Here is a 22,498-nt window from a genome sequence, read left to right as displayed (position 1 = left end):
AAATTAATGGATGACATGGAAGCCTATGATAGATATAAGTTGGTCTGTGACCAAGTCACAAAGGAGATTAGGCAGGCAAAGGCAGATTATGAGAAATCCTTGGCAAAGGATGTAAAGAAAAACAGAAAAGAGTTCTTTACCTATTTAAACTCAAGAAGGAAAGGGATGAATCAGATTGGTCCGTTGGATGTTGATGGTTCAACAGTTGAGGATCCAGCTCAGGTGGCTAACAATCTAAACGAGTATTTTGCATCTACATTCACACATGAAGAGTTATTCAGGAAGGGGAATGTCGTAGATGAAGTAAACATTGGCAGTGAGCTAGATGATTTTGTAATAACTCAGAGGAAAGTGGAGGAGAAATTGTTGAGGATAAACTTAAAAAAGGCACCCGGGGTGGATGGGATCTATCCAGTTATATTAAAGGAGGCAGCAAAGGAAGTAAGCAAACCCCTAGCCATAATTATGAGAGCTTCTTTGGACCCAGGGGAGGTACCCATGGACTGGAGATGTGCAAATGTAACCCCAATTCACAAAGGAGGATCAAAGGCTGACACAAGTAATTATAGACCTGTTAGTTTAACTTCGGTTCCAGGAAAATTAATGGAGGCACTGGTTAAAGAAGCACTGCAGGATCATCTGGACAAGAATTCAGTTATAGCTCAGACACAGCATGGTTTTGTTAAGGGCAGGTCTTGTATGACCAATTTGATTGGATACTATGATGTAGTCACAAAAGAACTGGATGCAGGGAATAACTTTGATATTATATATTTGGATCTTAGAAAGGCTTTTGATACTGTTGCACATGGAAGACTGGTGCACAAATTGGAGCGGTGTGGCATTGGAGGCAAATTGCTGCTATGGATAAAGGGATGGTTGAGTGGCAGAAGACAGAGAGTGGTAATCAATGGACACTGCTCAACGTGGACTAATGTTATTAGTGGAGTTCCTCAGGGTTCAGTGTTGGGTCCATTGTTGTTTTCTGTATTTATAAATGATATTGATGATGGTGTATCAGGCTTAATGTCCAAGTTTGCAGACGATACCAAGGTTGGCAGGGTTGTTAAGGACAATACTGATACTATGCTGCTGCAACAGGATCTGGAAAGGTTGAGCAGATGGGCTGAGAGGTGGCAAATGAAGTTTAACATTGACAAATGTAAAGTACTACATATGGGAAACAGTAACCCCAGATCAACGTATCAACCCTGTGGTACTACGCTGACAGTGGTAGAGAATGAAAAGGACCTGGGGGTAATTGTGCAGGCAGATATGAAGTTCTCTGAGCAGTGCAGACGAGCTGCAAGAGTAGCTCATGGTGTCTTGTCAATGATATACAGGAATTTTTCTAGAAGGGACAGGGATGTGATTATTCCCTTGTATAAGGCATTGGTCAGGCCACACCTTGAGTACTCTATACAGGTCTGGAGGCCTCATTTCAAGAAGGATGTAGAGCTGCTGGAACGAGTACAGAGAAGGGCAACAAGATTAGTGAATGGAACAAAGGGTTGCTCTTACGAAGAAAGGCTTAAGTTTTGCAAATTACAGAGCCTGGAGACTAGGCATCAGCGAGGTGATCTGATAGAGGTGTATAAGGCTTTGAATCGCTTGAGCATGCTCAATGCCGATGGGATTCTTCCTCTTGCTCAGAATAATCACCTGAGAGGGCAGAAATTCAAATTGAGGAAGGACGGATGTCGGATAGATGTGCGGAAATTTGCCTTTAGCCAGCGGGCAGTTGGTTTGTGGAATAGACTCCCATCGCTTGTTGTTCAAGTTGATAGCCTAAACAAATTTAAGGCTCAGCTGGACAGGTATTTCGAACGAATAGGGGGGTGAAATGGGAGTAGTGGTTGTTTTTTTTTTTTTTTTTTTTTGGCTGATGCTGAATAAGCTTGGTTTCTTGCATCATATGCCTCTACTAATGCTAATGCTAATGCTAATGAACACTTTTTTCAAGAAAAGGGTGAACAGAAAGTGGACATGGAAGAGTCCAAATGGATTAACAACTAATGAAATCGACTTCATCCTCACTAACAGAAGATATATTGTGAATGACGTTACCATCCTGAATAAGGTAAATGTTGGAAGTGATCACAGAATGGTAAGATGTACACGATATAGATGTAGGAAAGGAAAGGAAAAAACCGACTCGAGTAAATAATACAAAGGTCTTTGATATAACAGAAGAGGAGAAAAAGCAGTATGTACTGGAACTTAAGAACAAGTTTGAGCTTCTACAGACTGCTCAGGACCAAGATATCGACGAGGAATATTACAACTTTCTGAAAGTGATAAAGCCCAAGAAACCTATAGGGAAACAGAAATACAAAGAACAAAAAATTAGTCAAGAAAAACTTGTCATGATGAACCGAAGATGACAAATGAAGAGCAAGAAAAACACTGACAGGGAGAAAATTGAGAATACTGAGTTATGCAAAGCCATTAGAAAGAGACTCAGAGAGGACATAAGAAGATTTAACACAAGAGAAGTAGAACAAACATTAAGGGAAAACAAAGGATTTAGATCAGCAGCCATGAGCAGTAGTACAGAAAGACAAATGATACTGAAACTGAAGAATAGCAATGGTGTACTTATAAACAGCAGTGAAGGCATAATTCAAATAGCAGAAGACTACTATAAAGAATTATACAAGGAGTGAGGGAATGATGCCAGCAGTGAGGAAGATGGATTGCAAAGTAGCAACACATACGACATACCCGATATTCTTCCTGATGAGGTAGAACATGCATTGAAGACAATGAAGAATCGGAAAGCCCCGGGGGATTGTTGTTTGGTTTTTAGGAGCATTAGCAACTAAGGCCATATTGCTCCGGGATATGCGGTGGTTATTCCCTGACCTTTCCACATCCTCCATATTTGGTGGTGACGGGCTCGAACCCCGGTCTAATCAAGAAGCGTGTGCTATGCACTGCTGCTCCTTCCCACCTGGCTACGGAGGCGCCTCCCCAGGGGAAGATGAAGTTACTGTAGAGTTGTTAAAATTGGGAGAAAGAGACATAACACAAAAACTGGCAAGGCTCTTCACAAAGTGCATTAGAAAAGGTGTGACGCCTAAACAGTGGAATAATGCAATCATAGTTTTGCTGCATAAGAAAGGAGATAAATCAGAAATTAGAAATTATAGACCAATTAGCTTGTTATCCCACATCTAAAAGTTGTTCACAAGGGTCATTACTAACAGATTAGAAAGAATACTTGATGAGAATCAACCGAAAGAGCAAGCTGGCTTTCGGACAGGATTCTCAACTATGGATCACCTTCACGTAATATCACAGCTAATGGAGAAAGCAAATGAATATAAAACACCATTATGCCTGGCATTTGTGGATTATGAAAAGGCATTTGACTCCATACAACCTAAGGCAATGTTTCGGGCACTGGAAAGACAAGGCATAGATACCCCATATATTATGATTTTGAAGAAAATATATGAGAGTGCTACCGCCTTTATTAGATTAGACAAAGACAGTAGCAAATTTAAAATCGAGAAAGGAGTTCGACAAGGAGACACAATATCTCTGAAGCTGTTAACTGCTGCCCTTGAGGAAGCTTTCAGAAGATTAGACTGGTCGCAGAAAGGAGTCAATGTGAACGGAGAGTACCTAAAAAAGAATTAGAGGAAAATCTTAATCAGTTAAGCACAGTTAGTAAGGATTTTCGACTAAAGATGAATATGGCTAAAACAAAAGTAATGATGAACAAGTATGCCAGAGAAAGGGAAATAATGATTGAAGGAGCAGTAATTGAAAAGGTGGAGTGATATACTTATCTGGGACAAGTTATTAGCTGTAATAATGATAAATGGCTGGAAGTCAAGAGAAGAATAAATTTTGGATGGATAGCATTCAGGAAATATAGTCACATACTGAAGAGCAATATCCCAGTTTGTCTGAAACGTAAAATAATGAATCAATGTATACTCCCCACCATGACTTATGGAAGTGAAACTTGGGCACTCACCATAAGAATGGAAGAGAAGCTGAGAACTACACAGTGAAGAATGGAACGAATTATATTGGGAATCAGACTATTAGATAAGAAGAGAAACACATGGATTAGGCAGCAAACTCAAGTAAAGGATATTCTTATCAAAACTAAAGAACTAAAATGGTCTTGGGCAGGACACATAGCTCAAAGACATGATGACAGATGGACTAAGAAAATAACAGAATGGTACCCAAGAGGAGCTAGAAGAAAACCTGGAAGACAAAGGCAGAGATGGATAGATGAAATTCATGAGTTTTTGGGTAGTAAATGGATGGCCAGTGCTCAAAACAGAAGGAACTGGAAAGTTGCTGGAGAGGCCTTCATCCTGCAGTGGATTGAAAATGGCTGATGATGATGATGAATAAACTGTATAATTAATTTTCTTACAAAGAATTCAGTGGCGCCTTTTTTGACTATTTCAGGTTATGTATCTCTAAATGTATCCAATATTTTTAAAGAAAATCTAACATTAAACAAAACTTCTTTCAAATTGAATTCCTAATTAAACCTGAAATGGTTTTGTTCATGTTTGCTTTTGTTGTTCTACCTACAGGCACATCCTCTATCACCACAGTGAAACAGTGCAGAAGTGAATAATGTCCCAGGTGCTGCCAGTCATCAGATACATATACTATGTTATTATGTTAAACAGTTTGAAAAAATACATGAAGACAGTTAATCAGTTTATGACTAAAAACAGTTGATTTGAGTGGCTTATCATCCTCCACACCAACATCCACCCCAGCTTGCGCCAAAACAAAAAAAAAAAAAAAAAAATAGAAACAGTCATTGAGGTTAACTGCCAATTCAGAGAGTTAAAAGATTTTGTAATAACTGAGAGAAAAGTGGGAAAAAAATTGTTGAAGTTAAACATAAGAAAGGCATTGGATGTAGATGGGATTTATTCCAATTATATTAAGGAAGGCAGCAAAGTAAGTAAGCAAACTCTTCACCATAATTATGAGAGTATCCTTCAATTCAGAGGAAGTCACCACAGACTGGAGATATGTGAATGTATCACCAAAACAAAGGGCGACATGAGTAATTACAGACCTCTTAGTTAACTTCTGTTGAGGGGAAAATAATGGAGTCACTTGTAAAAGAAGTAATGCAGAATCATCTAGACAAGGTCACAATAGTACTTCACACTAGGTCAATTCGAGCGACTACTATGATGTCTATGATGTGGTCATGAAGAAACTAGATGCAAAAACAATTCTGATATCATATACCAGGATTTCAGGAAATATTTGGATACTGTTGCACATAAAAGACTACCATACAAATTGGAGCAGCATGGCATTAAGGAAAAATTGCTGCTAAGGATAAAGGGATGATTGAGCGGGAGATGACAGAGAGTGGTAATCAATGGACACTGCTCTTCACGGACTAATGTTATTAGTGGAGTCCCCCAGGGCTGGGTGTTGGGACGATTACTGATTTTTTAGATTTCTCAATGATATTGATGAAGGAATATTGATCAAATTGATCTGTAATAGTGCCACAGAAAAGGTTAGGCTGGCAAAGGAGGATTATGAGAAATTGCTGACAAAGAAAGCAAAGAGTGGGGATAAGGATTCTTCACATAAGAAATGCAAAGAAGAGAAAGACAAACCAGATTGGACCCTGATGTAAGGGTACAATCTGGGATAGTATTAGATACTCCAGCTGAAGTTGCAGATGAACTCAACTTTGCATCAATATTTTGTGAAGTAAAACCTTTTGTGTCAATGAGAAATTATGGAGATGAAGTTGAAAAAAACATGTAATTAATGATATCAAACCATGTTTAGTTTATGAAAAAAACTTTCAAACCTACAGGCCAGTAAGGATCCAGGGCTTGAACCATTAAGGCTAATTATGAGAGCATCACTGGAATCGGGAGCGATTACATTGGATTGGAAAAGTTCCAATGTATCTCCAATACATAAGCGGTTCTAAGAGTGGAGTGGGAAATTACCGGGTGGATAGTCTAACTTCAGTAGCAGGGAAAATCGTGGAGACAATGATCAAGGGTGGAATTCAGGATCGCTTAGATAGAAATGAAATACTGAAGAATACCCAGCATGGTTTTGTAGAGGGAAAATCATGTTTAAATAATCTGGTTAGCTATTTTGACATTGTCACACGAGAGCTGGATTTAGGGAAAAATTTCGACATTGTTTATTTGGATTTCGGCAAAGCATTTGACTCAGTCCCACAAGAGTGGCTACTTTATCAGTTGGAACAGGTTGGAATCACAGGGAAAATCCTTAGATGGATTGCTGGATGGCTTCAGGGCAGGAGGCAGAGGGTTGTGATAAATGGTTATTCCTCAGTTTGGGTTAATGTAAGAAGTGGGGTTCTCCAAGAATCTCTGAGTCTCTTTCTACTGAGTTCAGCTTTGCATAACTCAGTATACTCAGTTTTGTCCTTGTTAGTGTTTATCTTGCTCTTCATTTGTCATCTTTTGTTCATCATTACAAGTGTTTCTAGGCACTTCCATAGCCAGGTGGGAAGGAGCAGCAGTGCGTAACACAGGCTTCTTGATTAGACTGGGGTTCGATCCCGTCACCACCAAATACGGAGGATGTGGAAAGGTCGGGGAATGACCACCGCATATTACCGGAGCAATATGGCCTTAGTTGCTAATGCTCTTAAAAACCAAATAACAAACAAACAAACAAGTGTTTCTTGATTGATTTTTTCTTCTTTGGATTTCTTTTTACCTATAGATTATGGGGTTTTATCACTTTCAGAAAATTGTTGTATTCCTTGTCAATATCTTGGCCCTGAAAGGTCTGCAGAAGCTCAAACTTGACCCGAAGTTCCAGTACATATTACTTTTTCTCTTTTTCTGTCATCTCAGCAACCTTCATATTATTTACTTGAGTCAGTTTTTTTCTTTCTTTTCTTACATCTGTGTCAAGTGTGTATCTTACAATTTTGTGATCACTTCAATATTTACCTTGTTTAGGACGGTAAATTGTTCATAATATATCTCCTGTTAGTGAGGATGAAGTCAATTTCATTAGTTAATGAAATTGTAAGAGGACATGTAATTGGACATGTAAGAGCCCATATGTTAATCCATTTGGGCTCTTACATGTCCACTTTCTGTTCACCCTTTTCTTGAAAAAAGTGTTCCTTACTGACATTCCTCAAGATTCTGCTAATTCTACAAGTCTTTCACCTCTTTCATTTCTTTCACCAATTCCAAAATTTTCTATAGTTTCCATTTTTCTGCTGTTTTGTCTCTTTCCAACCTTAGCATTGAAGTACCCCATAATGATGATGTAGTGAGTTTTCTGTTCATCTAGAAGTGTCTCAATGTTGGTGTACATTGCTTTAACTTTATTATCATGGCTCGATGTTGGTACATATATCATTATCATCTTTAGTTTTTACCTCTTAGAAATCCCAAGTAGTAGTCTTGACATCATTGGTGAAGTACTTTTGAATTCCAAAATATTGGCTTTGATTTCTTTATAGACTAGAAAGCCAACTTCACCTTCACTCTTTTTACTGTTTCCATTGGGCTAGAGGAGAATTCTACACGATAAACTTGTAAGCAATTCATTTCTTCTTCTTCTTCTTGTTTCAGCCAAGTCGATGATATTCCAATTCACATTTTCTAATTCCTTTTTAAGCTCTAGTAACCAACCTTCACTGATGAGCGACCTTACATTGTAACAAGCAAATTTCAGTTTCTGTGAATGGCAGCATGATCTTACCCAGAGATTCTTTCCATCCTCTTCTTCCACTCGGATCCTCTTACTGCCATAAGAGGGAAAGTGAAATCCGCTGAGGTCTAAGGGCCATTTGTCTTGTTGTGTTGCCGAAGTTCTGGAGGCTTTGGTCTTTTTCTCTTTATGCTGATCAGGTGTCTTGAAGAGACCCACTCCACATGTTTGTTGCCACCAAAGTGATGAAATAGGTTTACCAATGAGAAGGTGTGCATGTGTGGATTTTAGCAGGCCAACCAGACTTCTTCTAAATCATCTAAAATAGAAAGATATTGGATCCATCAGTGTTTTAGTTTCAGTATCTGATAACACACAGAATGCTTGTTTCCCTCTAAGCACCCTGGATGTTGATAGCTTCAATAAATTGAAGGAAGAACTACACAAACTATTAAAGGGAATGAATAAGGAAGTGACTTTTTTTTTTTTTTTTTGGCTGATAATATACAAATTGTTTTCTTTCATCATTTGCTACCATTAATGCTAATTCAGCAAGATCCAAGTGGAACAGTTGCACAGGAAGTTGACTGCATGGAGGGGCATGCAGGCCAAACCAGACATTTGCAAAGGAAGTTGATAGCTGCATGGAGGGGCAAGCAGGCCAAACCAGGCAGTTGAAAAGGAAATTTATTGCTGCATGGAGGGGCATGCAGGCCAACCCAGACACAGCATGGGTTTGTTAACGAGAAACCTTGTCTGACCAATTTCAATGGATACTATGATGTGGTTACCAAGGAACTGAATGTAAAAAATAATTCTGATATCATATACTTGAATTTCAGGAAAGCTTTTGATTCGGTTGAACATAGTGGATTGATATACAAATTGGAGTAGTATGGCATTAAGGGCAAGCTGTTGCAATGGATAAAGGGATGGTTGAGTGGGATACGGCAGAGAGTGGTAATAAATGGACACTGCTCTAAGTGGACTAATGTTATTAGTGGAGTCCCCCATGGTTCGATGTTGGGCCCATTGCTGTTTGGTATATTTATTGATGATATTGTTGAAGGCATATGAAGCATCATGTCCAAGTTTACAGATGATACAAAGGTTAGCAGGATTGTTAATGACAGTATGCTGCTGCGACAGGATCTAAAAAAGTTAGGCAGATGGGCTGAGAAGTGGCAACTGAAATTTAACATTGACAAATGCAAAGTACTGCATACGGGTAGCAGTAACCCAAGAGAAACCCCTTGGGTTACTGACCTGGGGGTAATTATGCAATCAGATATGAAGTTTTCTGAGTATTGCAGATGGGCTGCCAAAGCAGGTCATGGAGTTTTAAATTATATACAGGAATTTTTCTGGCAAAGACAAGGAGGTGATTATCTCATTGTATAAGGCAATAGTCAGGTCACACCTTGAGTACTGCGTACAGATCTGGAGGCCTCATTTTAGGAAGGATGTAGAGTTACTAGAACGAGTAAAGAGAAGGGCAACAAGATTGGTGAAAGGAACAAAGGGGTCCTGTTATGAAGAAAGGCTTAAGTTCTGCAAGTTGTAGCATCTGGAGACTAGGCACCTGTGAGGTGATCTGATTGAGGTGTATAAGGCCATGAATAGTTTGAGGAGGCTCAATGCTGGCAGGATACTTTTGCTTGCTCAGATGAAGAACCTAAGGGGGCATTAATTCAAATTGAGGAAAGACAGTTGTAGAATAGATGTGTGGGAAGTTTGCCTTTAGCCAGTGGGTACTGATTGCTGGAACAGACTTCTATCTGTGGTTGTGGAAGTTTTTTTTTTTTTTTTGGCTGATGCTGTAGAAGTTTGCTTTCTTGCATCATATACCAATACTAATTAAAAAAAAAAAAAAAAAAAAAAAAAAAAGGTAAAGTGCAGCCATTATCAAACCACTACAGGATGGAAGCCTCCTCAACAATTCATGCTGAGGAAAATGGACCATAATCTGCCACGCTGGTCCTGTGCGGGTTGGCAGATCGACCGTATTCAGCAGTCAGGGGCTTGAACCCCAGTCTACTCAAAGAGCGTGTGCTACTGCACTCCCGCTCCTGACCACTCAGCTACGGAGGCCGTCTTATATACTAAGACAGCCTCCAATACTAATGCTAATGGCAATTCAGCATCAAGTGATGTGGCATTGTATAGTATCTCTGAATTTCAAAGCTTCAACCTGAAATTTCTATAGATTCTAGATGTAGAGAAGCAAAAACAAAATAGGAGAAATTTTATTGGGGCATTTAAGATTGTTTTCAATTCCTTCAACATCAACAGAAACAGGGGAAAGCCCACCATGCAGCCTATTGGATACACATCTTTCCAATAGTCTTTCTACCAGTTTATCTGTTGACAAACACTGCCCCTGCACTTTCCCTTCTTCTCCTTTAATTCCTTCTCAAATCATCTGATGTTACGTTTAATTCGCCTTCTCCCCTGAACAACATCATAATGCCAGCAAAAGCAAATGGGAAGCTCCAAGCATTTAAAAATCCACTAGAATAGCTGAAATTCAAAGGTTCTGCATAAAGAAAACATCTACTAACATTCCCCCATGTAATTCTGAACTACAGATACACAATTCCATGAATGTTGTAGATATCAAAAATCTTTTAGCAAACTGATATTCATGTAACTTCAAAAAATTAAAAATGTAATTCAAATATTCCTGAGCTAGAGGATTCTTCCTCTAGCTCAGAAAAATCACCTGAGAGGGCATAAATTCAAATTGAGGTAAGACAGATGTAGGATAGAAGTGCGGAAATTTGCCTTTAGCCAGCGGGTGGTTGGTTGGTGGAACAGACTTCCATCCCTTGTGGTGGAGGTTGATAGCCTAAATAAGTTTAAGGCTCAGCTGGACAGGTATATTGAATGAACAGAGGGGTGAAGTGGAAGTGGGTTTTTTTTTTTTTTTTTTTTTGGCTGATGCTGCATAAGCTTGCTTTCTTGCATCAAATGCCTCTACTAATGCTAATGCTAATGCTAAAAAAATTCCAATTTTAACATGCTACTGATGACCTTTCCAAGATAGAGGTATGTAATGTGCAACTTATTATACAATACAAACCTTTCATCTGCTTTTGCAAGAAGCCAATAATTAAATGTTTTTACTTATAATCATATCTGTTGACAAACATCTTACACAGTCATGTATTATTTATTTATTTGTTTCTGTCAAAATAAGTATAACAAAAATAAATACTTACAGGTGAAAAATGGAAATTCTGTTGGGTGATCTTCAGAGTCACAGAGATTTGATTAGAGGATGATTCAGGGACAGAAACAATTGTCTCACCACAGTATTTTCCATTCCCCAAAATGGGTGAAGTTGCATGGCCACCATTGCGCAACTAAAGCAATAAATCAGAGGATATTAGTATCACAGTAATCTTTATGATAAAAAACACTTTTAATAACTCAGTATAAACTGAGTTATTTTACTCATATTTATTACATACATTTTTAAAAAGGAATAACAAGAAAATTCTCAACTGATGTTTATCTCTTGACACTATAAGTAGAAAGGGAAAGTTATTTGGATGATAATTTAATTAAGTTTGGTTAAAAATTACTCTAACAGAAAAAAACTACATTACTTCAAATAAAGTAATTTTTTTTTTAATTAAGCTTAAGGCACCCTAGTAAATTTAGAAAAAAATCCTTACGCTACAGAACAAACAAAACTGTACAAAGTACAGAAAGTATTTAATAAGGGAAAGAAATGAAGTTCAATACTGAATAATCTGGAATCCACATGGCCAATTTGATAATCCAAATGCTATATTATCAAATATCTGGATTACTGTAAGTTTAACTAAAATGAATTACTAAAAATATGACGTCTTGCTTGAAGACTTCAAGAAAGACCACATTTTTAGTGTGTACTTATCATTACACCATTTATTTTATTAATGTATCTATTATTTTATGCAATAAAATAAAAATACATAAAACCACTTTATGTATTTTAAATTTATTTTATTTTTTAAATCAGCTGTACAAATTTGAGGCTTCAAAATTATAAAACTGCTTTTGCTATTTGGCCATATTAAAATAATATCAAGTTGGCCACAGGGTATTTCAAGAGCTCCTGCAGCTGTCAGAATTTAAAATGCCTATTATGCAATGGTTTTATCTTTCATATCAGAGCAATTTTGCCTTCAAAACAAATTGCACTGTTATTTTTCTCATATTTGGGATAATGATTCCTTCTCAACTTCCTAGACTCTATCCGAAAGGAGGGTAACTAGTTTAATTAATGACCCTTCTCGAATGAATTTACTGCTCTCTCTCTCTCTCTCTCTCTCTCTCTTGCATAGATGTTCATTTATTCCTGTATGCCTTTCTACAGATATTTCCATGGGCACTATTCTTTTGAGTTGCTAGTTGTAATTCCATAAATCTCTTCAAGAAGTCCAAACATGTGCTTCAATTAGTCAACATCCATTCAGTTTCCAGCTCCATAATCATGGAATTAACTGCTCTCTCTTCCTCATTTATCCATTCCACTCTCTTCTTTGATTTAATCTATGCATGCATTTTTTGGAAATTCCAATATAAATACTGCGTAACATCAACAAATGCCTTTCGTGTTTGGGGTTATCCTAAGATGAGTAAAAAAAAAAAAAAATAACGACTATATTCCAGACCTGAACACAGATTTTCTTTTTGAATTCACACACACACACAACAATGTTATCCTCTGTTTTAACAGGGAAGATAACAAGAGTACTACATTCCTGCCACAATGACAGATCCCACAGGAATGAACAGGGCAATTGCTGCCCCCCCCCCCCCCACAGCCTGAGCATTTTAGCATTAGCAGAGGCATATGATGCAAGAAACCAAGCTTAGGCAGCATCAGCCAGAAAAAAAAAAAAAAAAAAAAAACTTTCACTTCACCCCTCTGTTCGAAATACCTGTCCAGCTGGGCCTTAAATTTCTTTAGGCTAACAACTTTTACAACAAGGGATGGAAGTCTGTTCCACCAACCAACTACCTGGTGGCTAAAGACAAATTTCTGGATATCTATCCTACAACTGTCTTTCCTCAATTTGAATTTATGCCCTCTCAGGTGATTATTCTGAGCAAGAGGCAGAATCCCATCAGCACTGAGCATGTTCAAACCATTCAAAGCTTTATACACCTCTATCAGATCACCTCGCTGGTGCCTAGTCTCCAGACACTGTAATTTGCAAAACTTAAGCCCTTCTTCGTAAGAGCAACCATTTGTGTTCATTCACTAACCTAGTTGCCCTTCTCTGTACTCGTTCCAGCAGCTCCTTCTTGAAATGAGGCCTCCAGACCTGTATACAGTACTCAAGGTGTGGCCTGACCATTGCCTTATACAAGGGAATAATCACCTCCTTATCCCTGTTAGAAAAATTCCTATATATCATTGATAAGACACCATGAGCTACCCTTGCAGCCCGTCTGCAGTGCTCAGAGAACTTCATATCTGCCTGCACAATTATACCCCCAGGTCCTTTTCATTCTCTACCACTGTCAGTGTAGTACCACAGAGTTGATACGTTGCTCTGGGGTTGCTGTTTCCCATATGTAGTATTTTACATTTGTCAATGTTAAACTTCATTTCCACCTCTCAGCCCATCTGCTCAACCTTTCCAGATCCTGTTGCAGCAGCATAGCATCAGTAGTGTCCTTAACAACCCTGCCAACTTTTGTATCATCTGCAAACTTGGACATTACGCTTGATATGCCATCATCAATATTATTTATAAATACAGAAAACAATAATGGACCCAACACTGAACCCTGAGGGACTCCACTAATAACATTAGTCCACGATGAGCAGTGTCCAATGATTACCACTCTCTGTTTTCTCCCCCTCAACCACCCCTTTATCCATAGCAGCAATTTGCCTCCAATGCCACATTTCTCCAATTTTTGCAGCAGTCTTCCATGCGCAACAGTATCGAAAGCCTTTCTAAGTTATTCCCTGCATCCAGTTCTTTTGTGACTGCATCATAGTACCCAATCAATTTGGTCAGGCAAGACATCCCATTAACAAAACCATGCTCTGTCCGAGCAATAACTGAAGTCTTGTCCAGATTATCCTGCAGTGCTTCCTTAACCAGTGCCTCCATTAAATTTCATGGAACAGAAGTTAAACTCACAGGTCTATAATTACTTGTCTCAGCCTTTGATCCTCCTTTGTGAATTGGGATCACATTTGCACATCTCCAGTGTATGGGTACCTCCCCTGAGTCCAAGGAAGCTGTCATAATTATGGCTAAGGGTTTGCTCACTTCCTTTGCTGCTTCCTTTAATATAACTGGATAGATCCCATCCACCCCAGGTGCCTTTCTTGTGTTTATCTTCAACAATTTCTCCTCCACTTTACTCTCAGTTATTACAAGATTATCTAGCTTACTGCCAGAGTTGAATACACCTCTGGCATTCCCCTCGCTGAATAACTCCACATGTGTGAATGTCGATGCAAAATATTCATTTAGTTAGTTAGCTACTTGAGCAGGATCGTCAACAGTTGAACCATCGATATCAAGTGGACCAATCTGATTCATCCCCTTCCTTCTAGAGTTACAGAAGTAAAGAACGCTTTGCTGTTTTTCTTTGCATCCTTTGCCAAAGATTTCTCATAATCTGCCTTTGCCTGCCTAACCTCCTTTGTGACTTGTTTACAGACCAGCTTATATCTGTCATAGGCTTCTGTGTCACGTGTTAATCTATATGTATCCCAAGCATTTTTCTTCTCTGCCATATGTCTCATTAGTTCATCCAACATCCATTTAGGCCTAAACCTTGAACAATATTTCTTATTTGGTATATAAAGCCTAGTAGTTTCCAAGATAAGTTCTTTGAATGCTTCCCATTTTGAATTTTCTGTTGGTAACATCATCAGTTGGTCCGACTGTATAGAATTTAAATACTGTCTCAGTCCATCGTAGTCACCTTTAAGAAAGCAATAATCCTTCCCTTTACCCCTGATGGTAGTTACCTCTTTGAGTAAATCCCACTTCAGCACACTGTGATCACTGCCACCTAGTGGTTCCTCTATCTGTAGATTCTTAACGCATGAAGAATCACTACTGATAATCAAATCAAGAGTATCACTCCCTCTAGCTGCCTCCCGAACATACTGATATAGAAAACAATCATCCAATAAATCCACAAAAGCCTTGCTAGTGTGTGAGTGACCAGCCCACAAATTCCAGTCAATATCTGGGAAATTAAAATTCCACATTATAAGACTCTCTGATTTACTGGCCCCCTCTATTTCCCTGTACAGTTTCTTATTATACTCATCAGAGTCATTAGACCTATAGCACACTCCTACTCTAAATTTTGATCTCCCAGTGCTTATGTCACACCAAACTGACTCTACACTGCACTGTCCAGCAATGTCGACTGGCTTCACTTCTTTGGATTTTATGTGTTTCTTAACTAATAGCATAACCCCTCCTCCCTTCTTATCCTGTCTATCCTTTCTGTAGATGTCGTACTCCCCAAATTCCAGTTCTGCATTCCTTATATCTGTGTGACACCATGTCTCTGATATCTCAACAATATCTGCCTTTGATGCTTTGAGCAATACCTCAAATTCATCAAATTTATTTACCAAACTCCTAGCATTGGTATACATGCAAGTATATATGCACCTGTTCTTTTTCTTAACTACCCTAACACAACCCATGTGTTTACTTGTACCGCAATGACTCCCAGCAGTCTCTGAAATATCCTGCATCTTGTTTTCCAGGTTTCTGCTCATTCCAATAGAAGCAGTGCAAGAATCACAATCACCTCTGTCAGTGGCTACTGTTAATCTATTAGTCCTTCTATCCTCAGAAGCTAGCAGTTTTCCAACCCACCTAACACTGCCTCAATAGCATCATCAAATATTCTTGCACCCTTTCTATTTAAGTGTATCTCATCCCTGTAGAAGCAATCCCTTCTGTTAAAAAGTACAGACCAGGCTGAAAAAAATTTTATCCCTTGAGCCTTGCACAATCTTTCCAGGGCCGAATTGATCGACAAGGCTCTCATCACATACTCCCTCCTATCGTGTCTGGGCAGAATTGCAGACACTTTCAAATTCAACCCTAATTCACGGCTTTTTTTCAACAGTGACCTGTACTTGGTAAGTAATTCTGCCAGTCTCCTACTCTTAATATCATTAGTGCCAATGGGTACAACTATATCACCTTTTGTGCCCTTAAAAGATGATATCTGCTCTACGTCATCAACCTTTGCCCCAGGCAGACCTACCCTGGTCTTTTTTTGAACAAATACTTTTAATACATTAATTCACTTACTACCAATCATAATCATATATTAAAAATTGTAATCTTTATATTACCCCTACTAGAAAAACAATCTGGTACCAACTCACCCTGCGAATTCACATGCAAGGTTCAGACTTTTAGGATATGGCATCAATGTTTAAATTTTTGCTTGATATTACATTTTGTATACAACATCATGAGTCAGAAAAAATTTGGAGGAGTTTTTGAGTGGCCTTATATATAAATGTAAGAATACATATGAAGGCCACACCAAAATCATATTATCTTACAATTACGCACACACACACACACACACGCACGCATGCCTTTGTACAATGCGCCACCTTACAATATACATGCTCATTTATTTTACACCTTGTCCACAATTACACATATGAAAATTCGAAGTTATGCACACAAAACACACATACCAGCATGTTACATTCTTCTTTACTAGTATCATATTTTGATATGTTATATATTTTGTGTGCGAAAATGTATATGTAGTTCCTATATAAACAGGGTATATAAAATATATTAATACATTATAAAATAGGTTACTTTGATAGCTTAATGTCTCATAAAATAACATGAAAAAAAAAATTGAAAAACAATCTCTTAATTCATTCTAATATTTAATTTTTTATGTTTATAGGTGGAAGGAAAAGAATGAATATCCAGCAAACCAATCCAAGTTTTTAACCAGAGAGGGCAGAAATACTAAAGGAATCCATGAAGGAATGACTAGAATATTTGGGCAAGTATCACCCAGTTATGCTATTGTTGAAAGATGGTTGGCAGAGTTCAAAAGAATGATCCAAGTTTTGGTCAGCCATCTGAAGCAATCACTTATGAAGCAATTAAAATCAATGCAGAAAAATTTTAGAAAACAAGATTTAAAGTGTCAAAACTTGAGAACAATACTTAACATTTTCCATGGAAGCAATTTGACAATAATACATAAGGCATTTGAGAATGTCAAAAGTTTCTGAAAAATTACTTTGGCACTAGCATTAGCAAGGGCACATGATGTAAGAAATCAGGCTTATATAGCAACAATCAAAAAAAAAAAAAAAAACCACCCCCCACTTCTCATTTCACCCATTGACTCGCGCCAAGTGTTTGTCTAGTTCTGCCTTGAATCTGTTTAAGTTATCAACTTCTACAACAACACATGGAAGTTTGTTCCAGCAATCAATTCTGTGATCTGGACATATGGCCAAAAAGCCTTGTCAGGTTAGGAAGGAAAGCACTTTTTGCCAAATTTACGTTAAAACTTTTTAAATTGTTTTTTTAATTATTTTTAATTTATTACTGTAATTAATTTGCATTAATTTTATATTAATTTAAATTCTGCAGAGCTACATACAGAAGTGTTCCACATACCATCTTGATCTAAATTTGTCTTATCCTTTTAGAATCTAAGGAAGTATATCCAGTTGACAAGAGTGGACAGTGCAATGGTGACTCAGTTTGGTGCACTGGTAAAGCACTGTTAAAGAAAAATTTAAGAGGAGTGTATTATAAGTCTAATGACTCATATGAGTAAAATTAACAACTGTACAGAGATATAGAGTGGGCCAGAAAATAAGATTGTCATATAATGGGGGATTTTAAATTCACAGATATTGACTGGAACTTGTGGGTTGGTCTGGCAAGGCTTTTGTGAATTTATCTGATGATTCTTATTTACTGCAACAAGATCTAGAATCAACTAGAGGGAGTAAAACTGTTGATTTGATTATCAGTAGTGATTCTTCATACATTAAGAGTCTGCAGTTAAAGGAACCACTAGGTGGCAGTGATCACAGTGTGCTGATATGGGATTTACTAAAAGGTGAAACTACCATACAGAGTAAAGGTTTTTGCATTCTTAAAGATGACAATGGTGGTCTGAGACACTTTTTAAATTTTATACAGTGGGACCAACTGATGAGATGACATTACCAAGAGCAAATTCTAAATGGGAAGCATTCAAAGAATTAATCTTGGAAGCTACTAAGGTTTTTGTACAAACAAAGAAATATTTTTCAAGGTTCATTAGTAGAGGCATACGATGCAAGAAAGCAAGCTTATGCAGCATCAGCCAAAAAAAAAAAAAACTTCCCATTTCAACCCTCCATTTGTTCCTGTCCAGCTCAGTCTTAAATTTATTGAGGTTATCAACTTCCACAACAAAAGATGGAAGTCTGTTTCACAAATCAAATAACTGCTGGTTAAAGGAAAATTTCCACACATCTGTTCTACAACTGATCTTTCTCAATTTGAATTTGTGCCCACTCAGGTTACTAATCTGAGCAAGAGGAAGAATCCCATCAGCACTCAGCTTGCTCAAGCCAATCAAGGCTTTATACACCTCAATCAGATCAGATCAGATCACCTCACAGGTGCTTGCCCTCCAGGTGCTGCAATCTTCAGTAACTTAAGCCATTCTTCGTAAGAGCAACCCTTTCTTCCAAACACCAATCTTGCCTTTCTTTGTACTCATTCTAGCAACTCTACATCCTTTCCAAAATGAGGCCTCCAGACCTGTACACAGTACTCTAGTTGTTGCCTGACCCTAGGTGTGGCCTTGTATAACAGGATTATCATATCACTGTCCCTCCTAGAAAAATTCCTATATATCATTGACACAATTCCATGACCTGCCCTGGCAGCCCATCTGCACTGCTCAGAGAACTTCCTATTTCACTGCACAATTACCCCATGTCTTTTTCACTTTCCACTTTCCTACGTGTAGTACCACACAGTTGGTAGGTTTCTCTTTGGATATTGCAACCCATATGCAGTATTTTGCATTTGCCAATGTCAAACTTCACTTGCCACTTCTTTTTTTTTTTTTTTTTTTTTTTATGTGAACCCCAAACACGAGAGGTATTAGAACCTATAGTACTTAGTACCATGCTTGGGTTGGAGGTTGAGAAGAAGAAAGAAGATATTTGTTGACATTGGATTTGAACTTCTGTAGATTGCAATTTTCAGGAAATACGTATGAAGGAAGGTTGTTCCAGAAAACGGCAGTTGAATGAATAAATGAGGAAGATGGAAAGTTGGTTCTGTGAGTTTGAAGTTGAACAGTAAATGGATGTTAGCTGGTGGCAGCACGTGTTCGGACTGTTTTGAAAGAGAGAGCCGGAAGTATAGAAGCCAATTCAGAAAAACAGTGCCCATGGAAGTATCTGTAGAAGAGGCATGCAGCAGAAACAGTACGTCTATGAGAAAGCGAGTGGAGAGACTCTGTTAGAGATGAATCATTAATTAACCTAACTGCCCTCTTCTGAATGGAATCAAGAAGCCTGAGAGAGTTTTTGGGGGCACCACCCCAGATGTGGGAACAATATTCTATGGCAGGGTGGATTTGTGATTTATACAGAGTGAGCAGCTGTTTGTAAGAAAAGTAACGCTGAGAGCAAAAGAGAAAACCAAGTTTTTTAGATGCAGAGGAAGCAATATTTGTAATGTGCTTGTGCCAAGAGAGATTACAAGGCAGGGTAATCCCCAAAAGAGATATATCATTTTGCCTAGAAATCGGAGTTTCCCTAAAGATAAGCATAGGAGCAGAAAAATCCTTTTTGCGAGATATAAGACAAGACAGAAGTTTTAGAAGGGTTGAAATCAACTAAGTTGAATTTGCTCCACTAGAGAATTACCTGAAGATCGGCATTTAAGGAATTGGTAGCAGATTTTCGAGAAGTTGAAACTGATCGAGCAGGACAAGGTTTCTCAAAATGGAAAGTGGAATGCAATGTGCTATCATCGTCAAAACTATGGATAGGATTTCCAGTGAATGGAAGAAGGTCATTAATATACAAGAGGGAAAGAGTGGGGGAAAGAACTGAACCTTGGGGGACACCGGCATTAGAGGAGAAGTTTGACGACAGACAGCCATCTACCATCACCCTCAGTGAGTGATCAGAGGGAAAACTGGATAACCAATTACTAAAAACAGTTGGCAAACCATAAGATGGAAGCTTGTTTAGAAGACTTTTAGGCCAAACATGATCGAAAGCCTTTGAGATGTCAAGAGCAACTACTTGTGTTTCACTGAACCTTTCCATAGAATTAGTCCATAAATGGGCAAAATAAGCCAGAATATCACAAGTGGATCGACACTGACGGAATCCATACTGATGATCGTTGATCAGACAGAAGATTTCTAGGTAGTTAAAGAGTTGGCGGTTAATTGATTTCTCCATTACTTTAGAAAGAGTGGAAGTAATTGCGGGACGATAACTGGATGTGAGGGATTTGTCACCCTTTAGCATTAACATTAGCATTAGTAGAGGCATTTGATGCAAGAAAGCAAGCTTATGCAGCATCAGCCAAAAAAAAAAAAAAAAAAAAACCACTCCCACTTCACCCCTCTGTTCGTTCAAAATACCTGTCCAGCTGAGCCTTAAACTTATTTAGGCTATCAACTTCCACGACAAGGGATGGAAGTCTGTTCCACCAACCAACCACTCGCTGGCTAAAGGCAAATTTCCGCACGTCTATCCTACATCTGTCTTTCCTCAATTTGAATTTATGCCCTCTCAGGTGATTATTCTGAGCGAGAGGAAGAATCCCATCAGCATTGAGCATGCTCAAACCATTCAATGCTTTATACACCTCTATCAGATCACCTCGCTGGTGCCTAGTCTCCAGACACTGTAATTTGCAAATCTTAAGCCTTTCTTCGTAAGAGCACCCCTTTGTTCCATTCACTAATCTTGTTGCCCTTCTCTGTACTCGTTCCAGCAGCTCTACATCCTTCTTGAAATGAGGCCTCCAGGCCTGTATACAGTACTCTAGGTGTGGCCTGACCATTGCCTTATACAAGGGAATAATCACCTCCTTATCCCTGCTAGAAAAATTCCTATATATCATTGACAATACACCATGAGCTACTCTTACAGCCCGTCTGCACTGCTCAGAGAACTTCATATCTGCCTGCACAACCACCCCCAGGTCCCTTTCATTCTCTACCACTGTCAGTGCAATACCACAGAGTTGATACGTTGCTCTGGGGTTGCTGTTTCCCATGTGTAGTACTTTACATTTGTCAATGTTAAACTTCATTTGCCACCTCTCAGCCCATCTGTTCAACCTTTCCAGATCCTGTTGCAGCAGCATAGTGTCAGTAGTGTCCTTGACAACCTTGCCTACCTTTGTATCGTCTGCAAACTTCGACATTAAGCTTGATATACCATCATCAATATCATTTATGAATACAGAAAACAATAATGGACCCAACACTGAGCCCTGAGGGACTCCACTAATAACATTAGTCCACGACGAGCAGTGTCCATTGATTACCACTCTCTGTTTTCTCCCCCTCAGCCACCCCTTTACCCACAGCAGCAATTTGCCTCCAATGTTACACTGCTCCAATTTGTGCAGCAGTCTTCCATGTGCAACAGTATCAAAAGCCTTTCTAAGATCCAAGTATATAATATCAAAGTTATTCCCTGCATCCAGTTCCTTTGTGACTGCATCATAGTATCCAATCAAATTGGTCAGGCAAGACTTCCCCTTAACAAAACCATGCTGTGTCCGAGCTATAATTGAAGTCTTGTCTAAATGATCCTGCAGTGCTTCTTTAACTAGTGCCTCCATTAATTTTCCTTCCTGGAACAGAAGTTAAACTCACAGGTCTATAATTACTTGTGTCAGCTTTTGATCCTCCTTTGTGAATTGCGGTCACATTTGGACATCTCCAGTCTATGGGTACCTCCCCTGAGTCCAAGGAAGCTCTCATAATTATGGCTAAGGGTTTGCTTACTTCCTTTGCTGCCTCCTCTAATATAACTGGATAGATCCCATCCACCCCAGGTGCCTTTCTTGAGTTTATCTTCAACAATTTCTCCTCCACTTTACTCTCAGTTATTTCAAGATTCTCTAGCTTACTGCTAGAGTTGAATACACCTCTGGCTTTCCCCTCGCTAAATAACTCCTCATGTGTGAATGTCGATGCAAAATATTCATTTAGTTTGTTAGCTACCTGAGCAGGATAATCAACAGTTGACCCATCGATATCAAGTGGACCAATCTGATTCATCCCCTTCCTTCTAGAGTTTACATAAGTAAAGAACTCTTTGCTGTTTTTCTTTGCATCCCTTGCCAAAGATTTCTCGTAATCTGCCTTTGCCTGCCTAACCTCCTTTGTAACTTGGTTACAGATCAACTTGTATCTATCATAGGCTTCTGTGTCATGTGTTAATTTGTATGTATCCCATGCATGTTTCTTCTCTGCCATATGCCTCATCAGTTCATCTGACATCCATTTAGGCCTAAACCTTGAACAATATTTCTTAGTTGGTATGTAAAGTCTAGTAGCTTCCAAGATAAGTTCTTTGAATGCTTCCCATTTTGCATTTACTGTTGGTAACATCATCAGTTGGTCCCACTGTATAGAATTTAAATACTGTCTCAGTCCATCGTAGACGCCTTTACGAAAGCAATAACCCTTCCCTTTACCCCTAATGGTAGTTACCTCTTTGAGTAACCCTTTTTAGGAACTGGCTGGATATGAGCAAATTTCCAAGCAGAAGGAAAAACACCTT

The 22,498-nt window shown here is 38.6% G+C and overlaps 1 protein-coding gene across 1 annotated transcript in view; it reads right to left on the bottom strand.

Annotated features, from left to right (window-relative positions):
- The window catches only part of LOC150088287 (cubilin-like), a 1,623,406-nt gene that overhangs the window by 858,066 nt on the left and 742,842 nt on the right, over positions 1-22,498 (bottom strand). The window contains exon 23 of the mRNA XM_090370104.1: positions 10,899-11,042. Coding sequence (XP_090226230.1) covers positions 10,899-11,042 — 144 coding nt within the window. The remainder of the gene's footprint in view (positions 1-10,898; positions 11,043-22,498) is intronic.

The sequence above is a fragment of the Mastigoproctus giganteus genome, chromosome 3, assembly GCF_048544385.1.
Source record: "Mastigoproctus giganteus isolate SK-2022 chromosome 3, ASM4854438v1, whole genome shotgun sequence".
Taxonomy (NCBI): Eukaryota; Metazoa; Arthropoda; class Arachnida; order Uropygi; family Thelyphonidae; genus Mastigoproctus; species Mastigoproctus giganteus.
Note: the sequence above shows the minus strand (reverse complement) of the source record. Positions and strands in the feature narration are given on the sequence as shown.